The sequence below is a fragment of the Erythrolamprus reginae genome, chromosome 12 (assembly GCF_031021105.1).
Source record: "Erythrolamprus reginae isolate rEryReg1 chromosome 12, rEryReg1.hap1, whole genome shotgun sequence".
In the NCBI taxonomy this organism is placed as follows: Eukaryota; Metazoa; Chordata; class Lepidosauria; order Squamata; family Dipsadidae; genus Erythrolamprus; species Erythrolamprus reginae.
In genome coordinates, this window is record NC_091961.1 from 2,834,261 (window position 1) to 2,855,702 (window position 21,442).

Here is a 21,442-nt window from a genome sequence, read left to right on the forward strand (position 1 = left end):
TTTATTTGTTTGTTTGTTTGTTTGTTTGTTTATTATTTAGATTTGTATGGCGCCCCTCTCCGCGGACTCGGGGCGGCTCACAAATTTAGAGCACCTTGAAGAGAAACAACAAATTCACAGTTGGAGTCTGGAGGTAGATTATCCTTTTTCTTCTTCTTTTGAAGGCTGGTATAATTTGTGGCTCAGGACAGACCAGATCTGACAATAGGTTTCCATGAGCTCCTCTGTCCTGCTCCCTTTCTATTGCTAAAATTAGATACCACCTGGAGCAGGCGACTGCTGTTATATACACTGCTCAAAAAAAATCAAGGGAACCCTCAAAGAACACATCCTAGATCTGAATGAATGAAATATTCTCACTGAATACTTTGTTCTGTACAAATTTGAATGTGCACAACAGCCTGTGAAATTGATGGCCCATCAGTGTTGCTTCCTAAGTGGACAGTTTGATTTCACAGAAGTTTGATTGACTTGGAGTTCTATTGTGTTGTTTAAGTGTTCCCTTAAAGGAAGGGTATATTTACTCTGAGGGCTGCAGTCCCAAAAGTGGAGTCTGCAAAACTAGAGAGAGGGGACACAGCGTGGTTGAAAATCCACCACTGGCTTCCTAGAGGGCACGCTTCAGGTGATTAGGTTGAGCCAGAGGGAGGGGTCCAAACCATAATGGGTCCCTGGGTGCCCACCAGAGATCTAGGTCCAGCCCACCTTGAGTTCCACTGACTCTTATCTCTCGCCAATTTGTTTTGACCCTTAGTAATTCAGATTCTTGCAGGGATAAACCCTTCTATTCATTTGAGCAAGACGGTTGTATGCTTGTATGTATGAGTGGTCATTTAAATTGGGGTTTTTTAGATTATTTTTAATATTAGATTTACATTGTCTTTTTATATTGTTGTTAGCCGCCCCGAGTCTTCGGAGAGGGGCGGCATACAAATCTAACAAATACAAATACAAATACGATTGTCACTCTGGTGCAGAAATTGGTGATAAATCAACGGCTTGACACACTATCTACAGAAGGCCTGACGGAGGGTTCCGGAAATAAATTGGAACTTTGAAGAATGCCTTGACTTGGACTTTGATTTAATTTTGGATGTTACCTGGAACCTTGACAATTAAAGGTGAGCAAAGCTGGCCGAGGAACTCTGGGAGTTGAAGTCCACAAGTCATAAAGTGGCCAAGATTGGAGACCCCTATATACTTATACATAGCTATATAAAAACTGCACTCTAACTTATAAATACATATAAATATTAATCACTGTGCATCTTGAATGCATAACTGCATCTTGCATGTATACCATCCCTCTCTGCGGAGACGGGCGGCATACAAATCTAAATAATAATAAAAAAAATAAAAAATAAATACAACTTGAATGCCTGGATTTCCTGATTTCTGGGTTTTCTGACCCTCGTACCAGTTTGTCCTCCGGTCACATACTCACCAATTTCACAGAACTTCCCCGAGAAGCCCGGTGGGCAGAAGCAAATGAAAAGGTTGGGGGAATACAGGGCTTTCTGGCAGCGGCCCCCGTTGAGGCAAAGGGGTCTGATGCAGCCTGTGGGACAGAAAAGAAGAGCACCTTAATTCCTCCCTTCCGTGACCCTGCTGCCTTCCCTTCCTGGTTGGAGGAGGGAAGCCCTGACATAAAGGCAGAATAGGTGGTTTTAATTGCAGAAAAGATTTCCGATCATTCCCGCCGGAAAACATGGCAACCAACAGCTGTTGGGAATGGCTTTCTCCCAGTCCAACAACCTCCCTTCTGCCAAAACTGCACTGGGTGAGCCCCCTTCTTCTTTGTGGTAGCCCCTCAAATACTGGAATACTTGTGTGGTGGCCTGTTAGGATGCCATTAGGACAGTGATGGCGAACCTATGGCACGGGTGCTACAGGTGGCACGCGGAGCCATAACTGCTGGCACGCGAGCCATTGCCCTCGCTCAGTTCCAACATTTTATTATTTATTTATTTATTTATTTATTTGCTTGCTTGCTTGCTTGCTTGCTTGCTTGCTTGCTTGCTTACTTACTTACTTACTTACTTACTTACTTACTTACTTACTTACTTACTTACTTACTTACTTACTTATTTCTTTATCCAATGCACAAATACATAGGAAGAAAAATAGACATGTAGTAATATATATATAAGGGTAAAGTGAACTTAGAGGAGAGGATATATGAAAGGAAGAGAATATATATGATAGGTGAAAGAGAGGAAAGACAATTGGACAGGGGACGAAAGGCACACCAGGGCACTTATGTACGCCTCTTACTGGCCTCTTAGGAACCTGGAGAGGTCAATCGTGGAGAGTCTAAGGGAGAAGTGTTGGGGGTTAGGGGTGGACACAATTGAGTCCGGTAGTGAGTTCCACGCTTCGATAACTCGATTGTTGAAATCATATTTTTTACAGTCAAGTTTGGAGCGGTTCGAATTAAGTTTGAATCTGTTGCGTGCTCTTGTGTTGTTGCGGTTGAAGCTGAAGTAGTCATTGACCGGTAGGACGTTGCAGCATATGATCTTGTGGGCAATACTCAAATCGTGTTTTAGGCGCCGTAGTTCTAGGCTTTCTAGGCCCAGGATTGTGTGTGCCGGCCAACTGATTTTGGGCTCACATAGAGGCTCTGGAAGGGCGTTTTTGGTTTCCCAAGAGCCCCCAGGGGGATGGAGGAGGGCGTTTTTATCCTCCTCTAGCTCCAGGGAAGCCTTTGGAGCCTGGGGAGGGCAAAACACGAGCCTACTGGGCCCACCAGAAGTTGGGAAACAGGCCATTTCTGGCCCTCCAGAGGGCCTCCAAGGGGTGAGAGAAGCTGTTTTTGCCTTCCCCAGGCATTGAATTATGGGTGTGGGCACTCACGCATGCGCGATAGCACACATGCCCGTTCTTTCGGCACCCAAGGAAAAAAAGGGCTCGCCCTCACTGCACTAGGGCATCCCAAAAACCCTTTTGGAGGCTGTGGCCTCACCCTCCCTCTCTGCCCAAGAGCATTGCTGTTGTGACAACTATGGGGAGATGAAGCTTCATGGGCTCTGAGCTGGGCAATTGAGTTGCACACGTGATGCTTTATGTAGGTACCACCACATACAAAATAAAGGTGGGTTAGAAACCTGGGATAAAGTTTATACATGGATAGATAAGAATAAAGTTGAAAATAAGGTAATGAAAACGGTATGAATATAACTAAAAGTTATTGATATTTTTTGTTGTTAGTGTTGTTGGATTCTCTTTTTTATCAATTTAACTTTATGTTTATTAGAATATGTAAACAAAGTTCTTCTTTTCAACTAGAATATTAGTTTGATTTAAAGATTTAAGATTTTATCCTTTTTTCTGTATTAAAAATTGACTTCAAGAAAAGAAGGGTAATTGTAACCCCTACTATGTGTCTAAATGTTTGTAAGTTTGTATGTCTTTTTACTGAAAATTAATAAAGTTTATTAAAAAAAAGAAAGAAAGAAAGAAACCTGTGCAATAAACGCCGTGGCTGGATTCAGAGGCCCCGTCGGAAGCTCACCTGTGACAGGTACCGCATGGCAGAAGATGGCGCTTTTCTCACAGCGACAATACTCCGTTCTCTCTTTGACGCGGCGGAGCCAACTTTCCTTCCAGTTGTAGCTCTGCTTGGTGTAGGGGTCCTTGCATTTGCCTGCAATTGAAAAAGACAGGAAGTCCTTCCCAGGTTCGATGGCGGGAGGCCGGCTCCGCCTTTCCCTTCGCCATTGTGTGCGCAGCCCAGAACGATCTCTAAACTCCGAGCCTCGTTTACTTTCCCCCCCTCCCAAAAAAAGTGGAGTTTTATTCTTCCGAAGATTTGGCAAGACCCTCAAGACCTCGTCCGATAAGTGTTCCCTGCGCCGGTTCACAACCTCTTTTGTTTGCTTGGGCAGCAAGAACTGTTTTTATAAAGCCGGTTGACATGAGTGAACAATTGTAGGCTTTTCCTGCGTTTATCCCGCTGCAGTTGATGTGGTTTTGTGGTTGGCATGGTTTGTTATACTATATTGTTTATTTTCATGGTATTTCATACATTGGTCTGGCATTCTGGGAGGAAATGCAGATATACACTTATTTTAATATAAAAGAAAAAAAGGAAGGGTGCGCCTAATCTGAAAGGAACACACTTATCAGATTACTCTATAGGTCCAAAGCTTGGCTAATCCCCAGCCCTCTTTTTTAAAAAGTGTGAATCTCCTGGCCCTCTTGAGGAGCCCAAAGAAGAATCCAAGAATCTAGAACAGTGATGGTGAACCTATGGCACAGGTGCCACAGGTGGCACGCAGAGCCATATCTGTGGGCACACAAGCTGTTGCCCTCGCTCAGCTCCAGTGTGCATGTGTGTGCTGGCCAGCTGATTTTTGGCTCACATAGAGGCTCTGGGAGAGCGTTTTTGGCTTCCAGGGAGCCTGCGGGGGGGGGGCATTTTTACCCTCCACCGGCTGCAGGGAAGTGTTTGAAGCCTGGGGAGGATGAAACATGAGCCTACTGGGTCCACCAGAAGTTGGGAAACAGGCCATTTCTGGCCTCCAGAGTGCCTCTAGAGGGCAGGGGAAACTGTTTTTGCCCTCCCCAGGCATTGAATTATGGGTGTGGGCATTTGCGAATGTGCGCCCATGCTCTTTCGGGACCCGAGGGAAAAAAGGTTCGCCATCACTGGACTAGGCATTCACTTATCTGAAAGAGCATAGGTCAATGATGGCAAACCTATGGCACGGATGCCACAGTTGGCATGCGGAGCCATATCTGAGGACACGTAAGGCGTTGCCTTTGCGATATCTCCAGTGTGCTTGTGGGTGCTGGCCAGCTGATTTTCTGGTCTTCTTTTAGGCTGTTTTCACTCTCCAACTTCAGGAAAGCCTCCTGAACCCTGCGGATGGCGAAAAACGGCTCAACGGGCCTACCGGAAGTCTGGAGGCTTCAGTGAGGCCTGTGCGCATGTGCGGGGGGCAGTGCAGGGGTTGTGCACATGCAAGGGTGGAAGGAATTGCATTATGGGTGTGGGCACACACATGCACTCTATTGTGTGCCCGTACATGCTTTTGGCACCTGAGCCAAAAAAGGTTGGACATCACTGGTACAGTGCCCTCATACTATTTCCTATATTTTATCTTAGGATGGATCTATGTTGATCCCAGGCATGTTTAAATTCAGTTCCTGTGGATTGACCTACCACGTCTGCTGGAAGTTTGTTCCAAGCATCTGCTACTCTTTCAGTAAAATAATATTTTCTCACGTGGCTTCTGATCTTTCCCCCAACTCACCTCAGATTGTGCCCCCTTCTCGTGTTCACTTTGCTATTAAGAACACTTCCCCCCCTGAACCTGATTTAACCCTTATTTAGCCCTGTCCTATTCTATTCTTCCATAGCCTCCTCCAATGGGCACTTACCTCTTCTTAGCTGACCTACTCGGCCACCTGTAGTAAAGCGTATAGACAGTTCCTAGAAAGAGAAAAAGAGAAACCAAAACAATCAAGTATAAGGAGTGGACTAGATTCCAAGGGTTAGAAAAGTGGGTGTCTTGGAGGTCCTCTAGTCCAGCCCACGGCGCAAGCAGGAGACCATATACCATTCCACACACCACTGGAACAGTTTGCCCCTGGGAGCTGGGGGTGCTCCATCACTGGAGGCTTTCAAGAAGAGACTGGACAACCCTCTGGACTTTGGAACTGGACTCAATTTCCCAGTTACTGGGTGAGAAATTGGATTGCATTGAACCTGTGCCTTGTGTGTACCAGGAAATCCCTTTGACATTTAAAAAATGAGTTTTTTTCTGCTTTTCTGTTGATAAAGACCTTTTGTTTTCCTTCTATCGTGTGGTGTGTGTCTGTTTGGACTAATTACCCTGTAATTATGGGCGGTTGGGACATGCCGGCAGAACACTCTCTGTGGACATGCCAGACGCCACCCCAGCTCGGCTGTATTGCACCTGTGCACGCACCTCCCGCCGTCCAGCTGGGTTTCAGGTCTCTGAAGTGCATGTGTTGGGGGTGGGGTGCTTGTGGGAGATGCATGGGCATGCATGGGGGTGCATGGGGATCGTGCATGCATGCACAGGGGGTCACGTGGCCATGCATAGGTGGGCATGTGCGGGGGCCATGCAGGCATGAACAGGGGAAGCACGGGGGGTCTCACACGGATATACAAGGGAGGCCTGGGTGGGTTTTATGCGCATGCATGGGTGCGGGACACATGTGGGGCTTGCATTATGGGTGGCTTTTGGCACGCGAGGACAAAAAGGGTGAGTCCTCCCTGCTCTAGGGCCAGCAGGAGCCTTCTTCCAACTCTATTATGTGCTTCGGCCGGTCTGTTGAGAGCCTTCCTCCTCTGTAGGGAGCTGCTTGGGATCGGACTCTGATCCAGCTGAGAGAACTGCAGAACTGGATCCTTCCAGTTACTGGTACTGATGAGGACGGCGCAGCTGTTTTTGTTCTCCTGTGTGCTCACGCAAGCATCCCAGCATGTTTTTGCTTCTGTGCATGGGCGGGAAGCAAAGTCTCACGAGGGGACGTGCGAGAGAGAAAGTTTTCAGCAACTTTTTGCTTCTGCGCATGTGCAGAAGCAAAAATATTTGCCGAAATCTCACACATGAACGTGCCCCCCTTTTGAGATTTTGCATCCTGCACATGCACACAAGCAAAAGCATGCTGGGACATGTGCACGCGCATGCAGGAGAACAGAACCGATAGCAGGGCAATGGGTATCCCCCCCCCCCCTTGGATCCTCCTCTGGTCACTCTTCCCTTTGTACCTTTCGAAGCTCTGAGCCCGCCCGCAGAAGCCCTCTCCCTGCTCAGCTTTGTGAATTTGGCTGCCGGCCTTTTTCTTCCAAGCTCCACATAAATATCCTTTTGATCGACGGCCCCCACTCGAGCCACGCTGGCCAAACGAACCCCATCTGTTTTCTGACCAGTCGCTAAAACAGACGTCTTCAAACTTGATGACTTCAAGACTTAAGAACCTAAGAAGAGCCCGGCTGAATCAGGCCAAAGGCCACCAAGTCCAGCTCCCCCTGGAGATTTTTGCACTGCCCCCACCCTCCTTGCCTTTCGTAAGAATTTGAAAATGCATTTATGCCGTCAGGCTTGGGGTCACTAGACCCCAGCCTCTGGCCAGTGAATGTGTAGGGTGTTTATAATGTGCATTTGAATGTTTGATTTTTAAATGTTTAGCTTTTAAAAATATTTTAAACTACTGTAATAATTTATGTTAGTTGGATTTAGAGGTGTTTTATATACTCTGATTTTTATGGAAATGTTGTGAGCCACCTCGAGTCCATCAAGAGTCCTATCTATCTATCTATCTATCTATCTATCTATCTATCTATCTATCTATCTATCTATTAGATTTGTATGCCGCCCCTCTCCGTAGACTCGGGGCGGCTCACAACACAATAAAAACAGTTCCTGACAAATCTAATAATTTACAATTTAAAATTTAAAATAGTTACAAAAAAACCCATTTTTAAGCAGACATACCTACAAACATACCATACATAAATTATATAGGCCCGGAGGAGATGTTTCAATTCCCCCATGCCTGACAACAAAGGTGGGTTTTGAGAAGTTTACGAAAGGCAAGGAGGGTAGGGGCAGTTCTAATCTCTGGGGGGAGCTGGTTCCAGAGAGTCGGGGCCGCCACAGAGAAGGCTCTTCCCCTGGGGCCTGCCAACCGACATTGTTTAGTTGACGGGACCCGGAGAAGGCCCACTCTGTGGGACCTAATAAATAAATAAATAAATGAATAAACCCCACCGATGGGCACACGTTAGCCTCTTACCTGGGATTGAAGCACGGCGATGGCTCCCGCCAGGAGAAGGAAGAGAAGAGTCTGTCTCGGGCTCATTTTATTCCCTTTCGGAAAGCAAGAAATACCCTGAAAGGCAACCAAGCAGAGATGTTAGCCGAAGGAGGCGAATGCGACTGGTGCAGATTTAATCCAAGCTTCTCGGAGCTTCGTTTGCAAGGCGGGGAGGGGAGGAGGAGAGCGAGCAAACCCAGGGAAGCTGGTTCTGGCAGAAGGATAATGGGAACAGATGGCTGGGGAGGATTTCTCCTTCGTCGGCTGGAGACTGAGCAACGGCAGCTGCCCAACAGCCCCGCGGACACTTAGTTTAAGGCAGCCGGGCCAATCTGCTCGCACAGCTTATCTCCATCCCTTGATATTGCCCTAGATCCGCTCTTTCCTTTCTGGTCCTTGGCGCTTCCTTGGCCTGCAAAACCCAGGTTGTGGTTTTGGCTTTCTGTCAGTCTGGGTCAGTGGGGCTTCGCTTGTGTGACTCATTCATCCCAGCCGCAACAGACTCCCAGGGCCTTTTAAGTCGGCTCCCAAAATTGAAAACGTTTTCTGATCTTGTGGAGGGGCAACGGGACGGGATTTTGACTTCGTGTCACTGCAGTAATTGCCTAGGGCAGTGATGGCGAACTTATGGCACGGGTGCCACAGGTGGTACGGGGAGCCATATCTGCTGGCACGCGGGCCGTTGCCCTAGCTCAGCTCCAACATGCATGTGTGTGCCGGCCAGCTGATTTTTGGCTTGCACAAAGGCTCTGGGAGGGCGTTTTTGGCTTCCAGAGAGCCTCCGGGGGGGGGAAGTTTTTACCCTCTCCCAGCTCCAAGGAAGCCTTTGGAGCCTGGGGAGGGTGAAACACAAGCCTACTGGGCCCACCAGAAGTTGGGGAACAGGCTGTTTCCAGCCTCCAGAGGGCCTCCAGGGGGCAGGGGAAGCTGGTTTTGCCCTCCCCAAGCATTGAGTTATGGGAGTGGGCACTCACACATATTTATTTGTTTGTTTGTTTGTTTGTTTGTTTGTTTGTTTGTTTGTTTATTTATTTATTTATTTATTTATTTATTAGATTTGTATGCCACCCCTCTTCGAAGACTCCAATAGCGGGCGCACATGCTATTTTGGAACCCGAGAAAAAAAAAGGTTTGCTAACATTGGCCTTGGGCAAACTTTTATCTTTCCTCATGCTCACTTTCCAGACTCTGAAAATCATTTTCTGCGCGGAAATCTTCTGAAGAGTTTTGTGTGGCGCATACCGAGCTATAAGCAAGGGACACCCGTGAAGAAATTTGAAGCCGGTGAGACCAACTGGGAAACAGAGGGATGGGAGATGACTGGTGGATGAGTCAGTTAGCCAGAAACCAACCCAGAGAGAGAGAAAAAAGAGAGATAAAGTTTCGGGTTCAAATAAGAATGGGCTTTGTTTGAGCAAAAGTAAACGAAGTGGAAATGAACGATTTCAGAGCTTCTCAAAAGTCAAAACAGGAGGAGGGGAACGGTCACAGGATTTTGAATTCCCCATTGTGCAACATCAAAGATGCAACGTTTTCAGGATTAAGCTGCAATCGGTCTGAATGGCTAGAACCAGTGATGGCGAACTTTCTTTGGTTCCCGTGCCGAAGGTGTGTGTGTGTGTGTGTGTGTGTGCTAGCATGCATTCCCACACTCCTTCCCTCCCTCCATGCATGCCGACCCCCACCATGCTGCCCTCATGTATGCACACAGGCCTTAATGAAGGCTGGGACGGTGAAAAATGGGCGAACCGGAAATTCGGAAAAATGGACTTCAGTTTTCCTGTTGTGCTGTTTTTTGCACTCTGGAGGGTTCAGGGAAGCTTCAATGAAGCATCCAGAGGGCAAAAGGGCCTTTCCCGAGACCGAAAATCAGCTGGCCAGCACACTCATGCGTGCTGGAGCTGACGTAGGGCACCGTTTCACGTGCCCTCTGATATTGCTCCGCGTGCCACCTGTGGCCCACATGCCATAGGTTCTCTATCACCGGGCTAGGCTATTCTCCAAAAAGGAAAGTACAGTGGTACCTCTACCTAAGAACGCCTCTACTTAAGAACTTTTCTAGATAAGAACCGGGTGTTCAAGATTTTCTTGCCTCTTCTCAAGAACCATTTTCTTATTTATTTATTTATTATTTATTTATTTATTAGATTTGCATGCCGCCCCTCTCCGTAGACTCGGGGCGGCTCACAACAATAACAATAACAATATAAGAACAAATCTAATAATTTAAAAAACACTAAAAAAAAACCATTATTAAAAGCAAACACACACACAAACATTCCATGTATAAACTGTATAGGCCCGGGGGAGATATCTCAGTTCCCCCCATGCCTGACGGCAGAGATGGGTCTTAAGAACTTTACAAAAGGCAAGGAGGGTAGGGGCAGTTCTAATCTCCGGGGGGGAGCTGGTTCCAGAAGGTCGGGGCCGCCACAGAGAAGGCTCTTCTCCTTGGTCCCGCCAAACGGCATTGTTTAGTTGATGGGACCCGGAGAAGGCCAACTCTGTGGGACCTAACCGGTCGCTGGGATTCGTGCGGCAGAAGGCGGTCTCGGAGATATTCTGGTCCGATGCCATGAAGGGCTTTATAGGTCATAACCAACACTTTGAATCCAACATTTTGGATTCTTCTTAAGAATCCGAGCCCAGAAACAAAAATAGGCTGACCTGCGTGCATGCGCATGCGAGATAACTGAAGCTGCAAGCACAGCGCAGCGATCGCTACGGGTGTGCCGTCTTTTACTGTACCGATAGCCACCCATTATTGTGTGAACTAGTTCTCCAACGGCACCAGTTTGCATTTTGCCTCCGTGGCCTGGTTGTGCTGTTGAAGGGTGACTCACAAGAGAGAAATTAACAAAGAAAACAAGAAGAAGGAGGAAGGGACGATGGTTTGGCCCTGAGTCCAGTTGCCCTGGAAAACAACCAGGCTCAGCATTCAAGCCTCAAGGGGAATCTTCTTTTGGATGAACCCAGAAGAACTCAGAGGAGGAGGAGGAGAGTGGAGGGAGCGCAGTTAAACAACTGTCCCAGTCAATGCAAAAAAGCTCAGACAACATGGCATTTTCTTCCACTCCGACACTGAAGGAGCTTTAAGACTCTTTGGCTGAGCTAAGACCAGGGTTAAGGAAACCCCAAGCAAGCCCCTTTGCCAAACAATCTGGGCTCAGAAAAAGCAATAAACATAAATAACAGAATAAAGGATTGGAAGGGACCTTGGAAGACTTCTAGTTCAACCTCCTCCCTTAGTTGGAGTTCACACCTCAGACTGGGCCCGATATAACCTAGCTCCATTCTATCTGGACAGGTTATATAAGTCCAGCCTATCTATCTATCTATCTATCTATCTATCTATCTATCTATCTATCTATCTATCTATCATCTATCTATCTATCTATCTATCTATCTATCTATCTATCTATCTATCGCACAAATCCCAGCGGCCGATATGGTCCCACAGAGTGGGTCTTCTCCGGGTCCCATCGACTAAACAATGCTGTTTGGCGGGCCCCAGTGGAAGAGCCTTCTCTGTGGCGGCCCCGGCCCTCTGGAATCAACTCCCCCCAGAGATTAGAACTGCCCCCACCCTCCTTGTCTTTCGCAAATTACTTAAGACCCACCTGTATTGCCAGGCATGGGGGAACTGAGACACCTCCCCCAGGCTTTTACATTTTATGTATGGTATGCGTGTGTTGCATGGTTTTTTTTAAATGATGGGTTTTTTAACTGTTTTTTAATATTAGATTTATTTTGCATTGTAACATTGTTATTATTGTTGTTATATATTATTATTATTATTATTATATTATATCTACCTACCTACCTACCTACCTACCTACCTATCTATCTATCTATCATCTATCCATAAACATAACATAAGTAAAAAGTAATGATCAAAAAGGATAGTAGGACAGGAATGGTGGGCTCAGTGGTGCACTTATGCGCGCCCCTTAAAGATCTCTCAGAAACGGGGAGAGGTTGATGGTAGACAGTCTAAGGTTAAAGATTTTGGGGTTCGGGGAAGAAAGTACAGAGTCGGGGAGGGCATTCCAGGCATTGATTCACTCTATTGTTGAAGTCGTATTTTCTGCCGTCGACTTTCGAATGGTTTACATTTAGTTTGAATCTATTACGTGCTCGTGTATTGCTGTGGTTGAAGGCGAAGTAGTCATTAACAGGAAGGACATTTTGGTAGATGATTTTATGAACTACATTTAGATCCGATCGGAGGTGACCTAGTTGTAAATTGTTTTAACAATCTTTCCAGAGCAACCAATTAGGGATTTAGAACCAGAGCACAAGCTTACCCTGAGCTGGATTCTGTGGTGCCAGTGAAGGGTAAATGATGTCTTTAGGTCAGTGTTTCCCAACCTTGGCCACTTGAAGATATCTGGACTTCAACTCCCAGAATTCCCCAGCCAGCGCTGTCTGGGGAATTCTGGGAGTTGAAGTCCAAATATCTTCAAGTGGCCAAGGTTGGGAAACACTGGTTTAGGCCACACTGAACGATGGCGCCACCTCCTGCCAATGTGAAGATTTGCACTGGTTCCCAATGAAGTCTAAAACTGATCCTGTCTGGCATTGTGATCTATACTCCCAACCCTTTCAGCCACCTGAAATCACAGAGATCCATTATGGGTCTGCCCTTAGGTTTGCCCCAAGCTGGGAGAGAGGGAGGGAGGGAAGGATGAAGAATTGAAGGGAGGGTGGATAGATGGATGGATGGATGGATGGATGGAGGGAGGGAGGGAGGAAGGAAGGATGGATTGAAGGAAGGATTGAAGGAAGGAAGGGAGGATTGAAGGAAGGATGGAAGGAAGGAAGGAAGGGGAGGGAGGAAGGGAGGAAGGAAGGAAGGAAGGAAGGAAGGAAGCATCCTAGAATTAATAATGCAAGGAAGGCAAATATAATTAAAACCAGGTCTTCTTGAAACACGCCTCCTGATGATTTCATGAATTCATCCCTGCAATTTTCTTTCTTGGCAAGAGAAAAAAGGGAAAGGGGTTTGCCAGTATCTTTCCTGGAATGTTTTATTAGGTCTGATGAAAACCCATCTGGTTAATTTTCATTCCATCTATAGAAGGAATAAAGGAGTGTTGAAACAAATAACTCCAGTGATTTGCGGTTCAAACCCCCACGGAATTGGCGAAGCAACGGGAGGGGTTCTAGTTCGTTTTCCAGTCACTTGGCCCTTTTTTCTTTGTTTTGCTCAAAACAAAGAAGTCTTGTTTTAAGAATCAATTTTTAAAAGTCAACTGTTGCCCCGGCTACCAATTAAGTTCCTAAGATGCAGAGTGGAAGAAGGAAATTGGATGTGCTTGGGGGTTTTTTAAAAGAAAAAAGCTCAACCAGGAAAACAAAATAGAGCAACCTCTTTTTTTCTGTCTGACACAAATTATTTGCAGAACTTTTCCACGTGTAGAGAAGGAAAGCCTATCCACTGGTCCATCTGCCTGTCCTGACAGGGTGTGAAGACCCCAAGGGACAAAGCCAGCCACCATTGGTTGAAATGGTCTGGGGTTTCCTGCTTGAGAATGGGGTTGGACTAAAAGACCTCCAAAGCCCCCCCACCTCCCACTCTGTTATTCCCTATTGCTTTGCAGCACCAGATTCCTTGATTTGCCAGCAGCTTGTTGAAGACCTGGTCCTGTGTTTTCCACCCACTAAAAAGGCCGTCCAATGAAGATAAGCTATCTTATTGAAACCAGATGGTCAAAAGGGATCTCAAAACCCCAGAAGTGTTTACATGCCTAAAAAATCTAGGTTGGTAAACAGAGGAGGCAGTGAGAAGAAAAGCACCAAAACTGCCCTTCACTCCAAATGTTCCCTGCTCCCCCTTACCAAAAGTCTAAAGAGCCGGAGTGGTACAGTGGTTAGAGTGCAAGCACTGTAGGCTACTTCAGCTACATTGAGTCTGTCATCTGCACCTCTATAACTGTCTGGTTTGGTGCTGCAACCCAACAGGACCGACACCGACTTCAGAGGAGAATCAGAACTGCAGAACAAAACAATGGCTGCCAACCTGCCTTCCATTGAGGACCTGTAGACTGCACGAGTCAAAAAGAGGGCGGGGAAAATATTTACTGACCCCTCACATCCTGGACACAAATAGTTTCAACTCCTACCCTCAAAACGTCGCTACAGAGCACTGCACACCAAGACAACTAGACACAAGGACAGTTTTTTCCCGAACGCCATCACTCTGCTAAACAAATAATTCCCTCAACACTGTCAGACTTTCTACTAAATCTGCACTTCTATTCTACTAGTTTTTCTCATCATTCCTTTCGCCCATTTCCTCCCATGTTGACTGTATGACTGTAACCTGTTGCTTATATCCTAAGATTTTTATTAATATTGCTTCTTCATTGCTTATTTGACCCCTATGACAATCATTAAGTGTCGTACCACATGATTCTTGACAAATGTATATTTTATTTTATGTATGCTGAGAGCATCTGCACCAAGACAAATTCCTTGTGTCCAATCACACTTGGCCAATAAAAATTCTATTCTATTCTACTGCTAGCTGTAGTTTAGCAGGTCAATTCTCACCACTGGCTCAAGGTTGACTGAGCCTTCCATCCTTTCGAGGTGGGTCAAATGAGGACCCAGATTGTTGGGGGTGATATGATGACTCTGTAAACCACTTACAACAGGGCTGTAAAAGCGCTATGAAGCGGTATATAAGTCCAAATGCTGTAAGGATATTATTCCAGCTTGAAAGTCGGTTTTCCAGCTTTCCCACTAAGAGGATCCACTCTCTAAAGTAGAATCAGTACCCAGGCAAGATTACCTCCATCCCTATAGTCATAATCTTGGCTGGTTCTGTTTGGTGATGGCTTTACCAAGTCAAAAATCTCACCGGCCTTCGTTTAATGAACGAAGTTACAACGCTACTGAAAAAAGTGACCTTTGGCTGTTTTTTCATACCTTATGACAACATCCCAATGAAAGGTGGGATTCTGCAGGTTCTGACCAGTTCTGGAGAACAGGACAGCCACCTGTCTGAAATAGTATAGGTTCTCCTGCTTGAGCAGGGGATTGGACTACATATATACAGACATACAAACATACAGTATATGTAAAAGCCAAATACTCATCACAAAATCGCCAGAACTGTAAAGACTACAAACTCGAAACAGGGCACTTACGTTCCTCTTGGCTTCTACATCAGATAATTAATATAATATTGTATAAGAAATACTAATGAACACATTCTGATGCTAAGGCGTTAGATGTTCTACTCCCCCTCCCACCTGAAAAGAACTCTGTTCCAACTGTCAGTTGCCTTATATTAACACACAGTGATGCTAAGGAGTTACACATGCTACATAAATTTTCAAGCCTGGTCACATAGTTTTGTGGCAAAGCACGAGTATCCAGTTACATGTGTGTGTGTGTGTGTGTGTACACACACACACACATTGTCGCCCTTTTTGTGTGTGTTTTTGAAGCATGGTGCAATCTGGACAACCTATATTCTATGAATGAAGGAAGTGGTTTTTGTTAATCCAGGTTTAGGAGGTCCTGTGTTGGGCAGTTCATAGAACATATTTAACCAGATTAGTGAAGAACTAAGCAGGAACTTCCACAGCCCTGATGAAATTGAATGAGATGTCTTTTTTTGGTGGCTCATTGTGCTGTGTAAACAGAGCCTGGAGGTTTTATTTCAATTTTTGTTTTGGTTTAGAATTCAGTGCACTGTAGGAATCCAGAAAACGCAGGAACCAGCTGTAGGAAAGCACACAGAGATGAGCTTGCTCTCACACACACCTTATCTATTATTATTATTATTTCCATTCCAGCAAAGCTTTGGAAATAAATGATGTCAAGGGGCTTGGGATCCTGTCGATTTCACATGTGACAGGATGATGTTCTGAAAGCGAAAAAGGGTGAACGGAACTGCCACCAAATTTGACGGGGTGGGAGAAATCAAGGACTGAAGATCAAGCTTGAAAAATGCAAAGAAAAACATTTTTAAAAACTCCTGGGCATCCCTGACCTGAGCAGCAATAGCTCCTAAAGCAGAGGTCTCCAAACTAGGCAACTTTAAGACTTGTGGACTTCAACTCCCAGAATTCTGTTTGGGAACCCCTGTCCTAAAGCTACCCCAACTATTCCTTGCTTCTTTCTGGTCACATGACCCAGGGGGAAACTATTATTAAAGCGTGAGAAAGAAAGAATGAGAGTGAGAAAGAATCCCCAAAGCTCCCCCTCTCTGCTTAAAACCACCTCTGGGGCCCAGAAGAACTGGGTGTGATTCACTTTCTGCCAAATAAAATAAATCCTCTCTTCATCTTTTTACATTATATATGAGAACGCAATCCTGAGCACCCTTCAAACCTCTTAAGGAAAGCAATTTCATTAGATATCTAAATTTAATCTCTTTCTATTCCCCTCTTGACTTCCCACTTGGCATTCTACCATTTCTCCCAAATGTTCTGTTTTTCTGACATGTAGCAATAAAACTGGAAGGGACCTTAGAGGTCTTGCAGTCCAATCGCCTGCTTCAGCAAGACACCCTATACCAGGGGTAGGCAAAGTTGGCTCTTTCCATGACTTGTGGACTTCATCTCCCAGAATCTCCTGAGCCAATCATTCTAGCTCAGGAATTCTGGGAGTTGAAGTCCACATGCCATAGAAGAGCCAACTTGGCCTACCCCTGCCCTATACCATCCGGACCAATGGCTATCTTCTTGAAAACCTCTAGTGTTGGAACACCTACAACTTCCAGAGACAAGCCTTTCCACTGATTGAACTCAGGATCAGGAAACTTCTCCTTAGTTCTAGGTCGGATCTCCCCTTGACAGGTTTCCAGCTGTTACTTCTTCTCCTGCCCTCAGGTCCTATGGACTTGGGGAAAAGGAATCCTCAATCTGAGTATTGCATTGGCAGTTCTGTGTTAGGAAAAACTTCAGAAGAGAAGGATTTAGGGGTAGTGATTTCTGACAGTCTCCAAATGGGTGAACAGTGCAGTCAGGCGGTAGGGAAAGCAAGTAGGATGCTTGGCTGCATAGCTAGAGGTATAACAAGCAGGAAGAGGGAGATTATGATCCCACTATATAGAGCGCTGGTGAGACCACATTTGGAATAATACTGTGTTCAGTTCTGGAGACCTCGCCTACAAAAAGATATTGACAAAATTGAATGGGTCCAAAGACGGGCTACAAGAATGGTGGAAGGTCTTAAGCATAAAACGTATCAGGAAAGACTTCATGAACTCCATCTGTAGAGTCTGGAGGACAGAAGGAAAAGGGGGGACATGATCGACACATTTAAATATATTAAAGGGTTAAATAAGGTCCAGGAGGGAAGTGTTTTTAATAGGAAAGTGAACACAAGAACAAGGGGACACAATCTGAAGTTAGTTGGGGGAAAGATCAAAAGCAACATGAGAAAATATTATTTTACTGAAAGAGTAGTAGATCCTTGGAACAAACTTCCAGCAGACTTGGTAGATAAATCCACAGTAACTGAATTTAAACATGCCTGGGATAAACATATATCCATCCTAAGATAAAATACAGAAAATAGTATAAGGGCAGACGAGATGGACCATGAGGTCTTTTTCTGCCGTCAGTCTTCTATGTTTCTAATAGTTGAGCCCCTCGTCTCTATCAGAGCCCCTCAAGTACTGGAAGACACTTATCGCATCCCCTCAGTCCTTCTTTTTATTAGACTACACATATCCAACTCCTGCAACCATTCATCGTATGTTTTAGCCTCCAGAGTTTTATCCAACACATGTTAGTTTAGAATTAGGGACAGTTGAGATATTATCAGCTAGGGATGAATATGAATTAAATTAACCAATTTTATTACCAACTACATTACATTACCAACTACATTAAAAGACCTTGTGTCACACAGAGCTCACAGGATAATTAGGGATTTGAACTGCCTTTCCCTATACATTTAAAAGGTTTACTTTTAAACTTGTGGAACAGCAAACCAGCCTACTACATTCTAGACTTATAGAATTTGTTCAGCAAGTCCTTGTGATTAATTTATGCTCGTGTTGTGCAAATTCAGAATTCAGGAAATTCAATAAATTACAGTTTACTGGGAATATTTTTTTTTCTAATGATGAGTAAATTGCTTCTTGCCACTCTCGGTTCGTAGCTTGGCTGACTTACCTGCCTTCTATAAAGGAGCTTAATCAAATCTGGTATTACTAAGAGTTTCACAAAGGAACAAGGAAGGGTTTAGAAGAAATGGAGGGAAGGGGCTACTAAATGCTCAGCGATTTTTCTTTCCTTCCTTCTTGACACCAACTGACTAAGACAGAAAATGATTAAGGCCGTCATTTCTGAATGGATTTATTTTGCAATAATAATAAAGTCATTGGGGCAGTTGTAAAAGGATTTGGACATTCCATAAGTCCCATGGACAGTCAGCCCATGTCACATTTACAGGAAATACAGGATCATATTTCTTCCAGGGATGAAAGACGCCTTTTGGAGACTCACCCAATTCTCACAACCACTTTTGTCTAGTGGTTAAGGCATCAGGTCAGAAACCAGAAGACAGAGACTTCTAGTCCCACCTAAGGCATGAAAGGCAACTGGGTGACTTTGGGCCAATCACCAGGAGACCATGAGTTCTAGTACTGCCTTAGGCACAAAAGGTGACTTAGCCCCCGCTATTTTCCTAACCTACCTTATAGGGAAAAGAGGAGGAAGAAGGAATATTATCTGTGTTCACTGCCTTGAGTTATTGTAGAAAGTAATAGAGTTGGAATAAAAATCAAACAAACAAACAATTAAATATACACTCTGAACACTTTCCTGTTTGAATAAGTTCTCTCCAGTGCTTTTCTCATGACCCTTCAAGCAGTCTTAACATGCTTGAACAAAATGCACACTATTTTGAAAAAAAAAAAGACATTTAGAGCTGAATCTGGCAGTTGCGTCAATAAATGGACCGCTTGGCTGGGTCAAGGACCCCAAACTCTTTCTTTCTCCTCCTCAGCTGTGTTAGACTTTATTTTCTACCCATCCCAATTTGGTACCACTGAATCCAGGAGGTCTCCGACAGAAGCGGCTGCATTCATCTCCCTCCATTGTGACCGGTAGCCAAAGTTGTGGCTACCTGACATGTTAACCAGATCGAGTGAACATCTAAGGACGAGGCTCTAGGTCAGGGATGTCCTAGAACAGTGTTCCCCAACCTTGGCCACTTGAAGATATCTGGACTTCAACTCCCAGAATTCCCCAGCCAGCATTCGCTGGCTGGGGAATTCTGGGAGTTGAAGTCCAAATATCTTCAAGTGGCCAAGGTTGGGGAACACTGTCCTAGAACCTTGGCAGCTTTAAAGCCTGTGGACTTCAAGCTACCCGCCCTGGATGACATCTTCCCATCTCGCTGTTCTAGGAAGGTGCATCCCATTCTCAAAGACTCTTCTCATCCTGCTTACAATCTTTTTGAACTGTTGCCTTCTGGCAGAAGATACAGAACAACTAGAACTCGGACCACACGTTTCCTGAATAGTTTTTATCCCAGAGCTATACTCGCACTTAACAACAAACTAAAGGGTCACCATCAGTGAACTGTTGGGACAATATTACTGGGTCTGTCATGTAGATGGTTGAGTGGTTCAGGGTGGGGAATTTTGTAGTGGGTGGGACATTTTATTCTATTTTTTATTCTGCTTTAAATTTACCTATTCTGTTTTTATGTATGGTGGGACTGGTCTCTGGGTGTCACGCGACTTTTGTTGCCCATGACAATTCGTTGCGTTGACAATGACAATAAATTTATTATTATTATTATTAACTCCCAGAATTCCCCAGCCAGCATGGACAAAACTGGACAGCCTTGTTCTAGGTTTTGCATGCTGCATTCCTCCCACCCACAATCACACACCTATTCCATTCATTTAACACAGGTGAGTTGTGCAAATCTAAACCACGGTGTGCTTTCCCTCTCCTTCCTTTAGCAGAGCCCTGATTTGACAACCTCACATGTTGGGGGCCAGAGAAGATGCAAGGACTTCGGTTATGCTATTGTACCTGCTCTCAGTCCTCGGCTTTGAAATTTGTGGTAGTGGGGGGCTGTGAAAAGGGGGGGGGAACAAAGAGTCATTTAAAAAGGAACAAACATGTCTAGGAAGAGCATGAATTGGGGGAGGGTATTGGGAAATTTGTATGAAAAGGGGGCATGTGTCCCCTTTTTGGAGGAAAGACCATTCTCAAGGAGGATGTCCCTGGAGGACAGAAGGGAAAGGGGGGGACATGATCGAAACATTTAAATATGTTAAAGGGTTAAATAAGGTCCAGGAGGGAAGTGTTTTAAATAGGAAAGTGAACATAAGAACAAGGGGGCACAATCTGAGGTTAGTTGGGGGAAAGATCAGAAGCAACGTGAGAAAATATTATTTGACTGAAAGAGTCATAGATGCTTGGAACAAACTTCCAGCAGATGTGGTTGGTCAATCTATGGGAACTGAATTTAAACCTGCCTGGGATAAACATAGATCCATCCTAAGATAAAATACAGGAAATAGTATAAGGGCAGACTAGCTGGAGCAGGAGGTCTTTTTCTCCTGTCAATCTTGTATGTTTCTATGAATGAGGAAGGGAGGGAGGGAAGAAGAAAGGAAGGAAGGAAGAGAAAGAAGAAAGGAAGAATCCACAGGAACTGAATTTAAACATGCCTGGGATAAACATAGATCCATCCTAAGATAAAATACAGGAAATAGTATAAGGGCAGGCTAGCTGGAGCAGGAGGTCTTTTTCTCCTGTCAATCTTGTATGTTTCTATGAATGAGGAAGGGAGGGAGGGAAGAAGAAAGGAAGGAAGGAAGGAAGGAAGGAAGGAAGGAAGGAAGGAAGGAAGGAAGGAAGGAAGAGAAAGAAGAAAGGAAGAATCCACAGGAACTGAATTTAAACATGCCTGGGATAAACATAGATCCATCCTAAGATAAAATACAGGAAATAGTATAAGGGCAGACTAGATGGACCATGAGGTCTTTTTCTGCCGTCAGTCTTTTATGTTTCTATGAAACCTAACCCAACCTCTTAGCTGCACAAGTGTTGGATTTGCCTGCAATTCACACACACACACATACACATATCCATCGCCCAGCCACCGCGCAGCGCTAACACCGAACCGCAAGCTTATCACTCCCCCCCCCTTCCACAGCCCGGCGCCCCCTTCCCGACCCCGTCCGCCTTCTCCTCCTTTCTTGCCTGCAAAGTAGCCGGCGCGCAACAGCCGTTACCTGCCTTTGTGCTGTCGGATGCCTCCGGTTAAGCTCGCTCGCTTGCTCGCTCGGCTACCGGCGCTCGGATGCCGCAACCCAGCCGGGACTCCGGCTTAAAAATGCGGCCGGAGGGCGGAGGCTCCGGGCGATGGGGCGGGCTTGCCGCAGTCCGCGCCACTAGGCGGAGAGGGTGGGCGGGCGGGCGGGGGGCTTCTGCGGGGATGTGCAGCGCCCTCCGCGGGGAGCTTCTCCCAGGACCCCCGGCAGGTTGGCGGAGATCCAGAGGAAGCGACTGGAAGAAGGAAGCGCGGAGATGAGAGTGGCTGGGTGGGTGGGGGTCCTCGGAGACCCCGGATTTCCAGTATGAGGGGTTTTTTTGTTTTTTTCCTCCACCTTTTTTCCAGTTATTTTTTTTATTTTTCTCTCTCTTCACCTAATAAC

At 45.5% G+C, this 21,442-nt stretch overlaps 1 protein-coding gene across 2 annotated transcripts in view; it reads right to left on the bottom strand.

Moving 5' to 3' along the window:
- The window catches only part of PLAT (plasminogen activator, tissue type), a 37,272-nt gene extending 16,169 nt beyond the window's left edge, over positions 1 to 21,103 (bottom strand). The window contains exons 1-5 of one of the 2 annotated variants that reach the window (XM_070765238.1): positions 21,024 to 21,103; positions 7,774 to 7,869; positions 5,386 to 5,437; positions 3,515 to 3,646; positions 1,445 to 1,558 (exon numbers count right to left, since the gene is read on the bottom strand). In XM_070765238.1, coding sequence (XP_070621339.1) covers positions 1,445 to 1,558; positions 3,515 to 3,646; positions 5,386 to 5,437; positions 7,774 to 7,839 — 364 coding nt within the window. In that variant the 5' untranslated portion in view covers positions 7,840 to 7,869; positions 21,024 to 21,103. Of the gene's footprint in view, positions 1 to 1,444; positions 1,559 to 3,514; positions 3,647 to 5,385; positions 5,438 to 7,773; positions 7,870 to 21,019 lie in introns of both variants that reach the window. The other variant, XM_070765239.1, reaches the window with a different exon arrangement.
- Between the last annotated feature and the right edge of the window lie 339 nt (positions 21,104 to 21,442).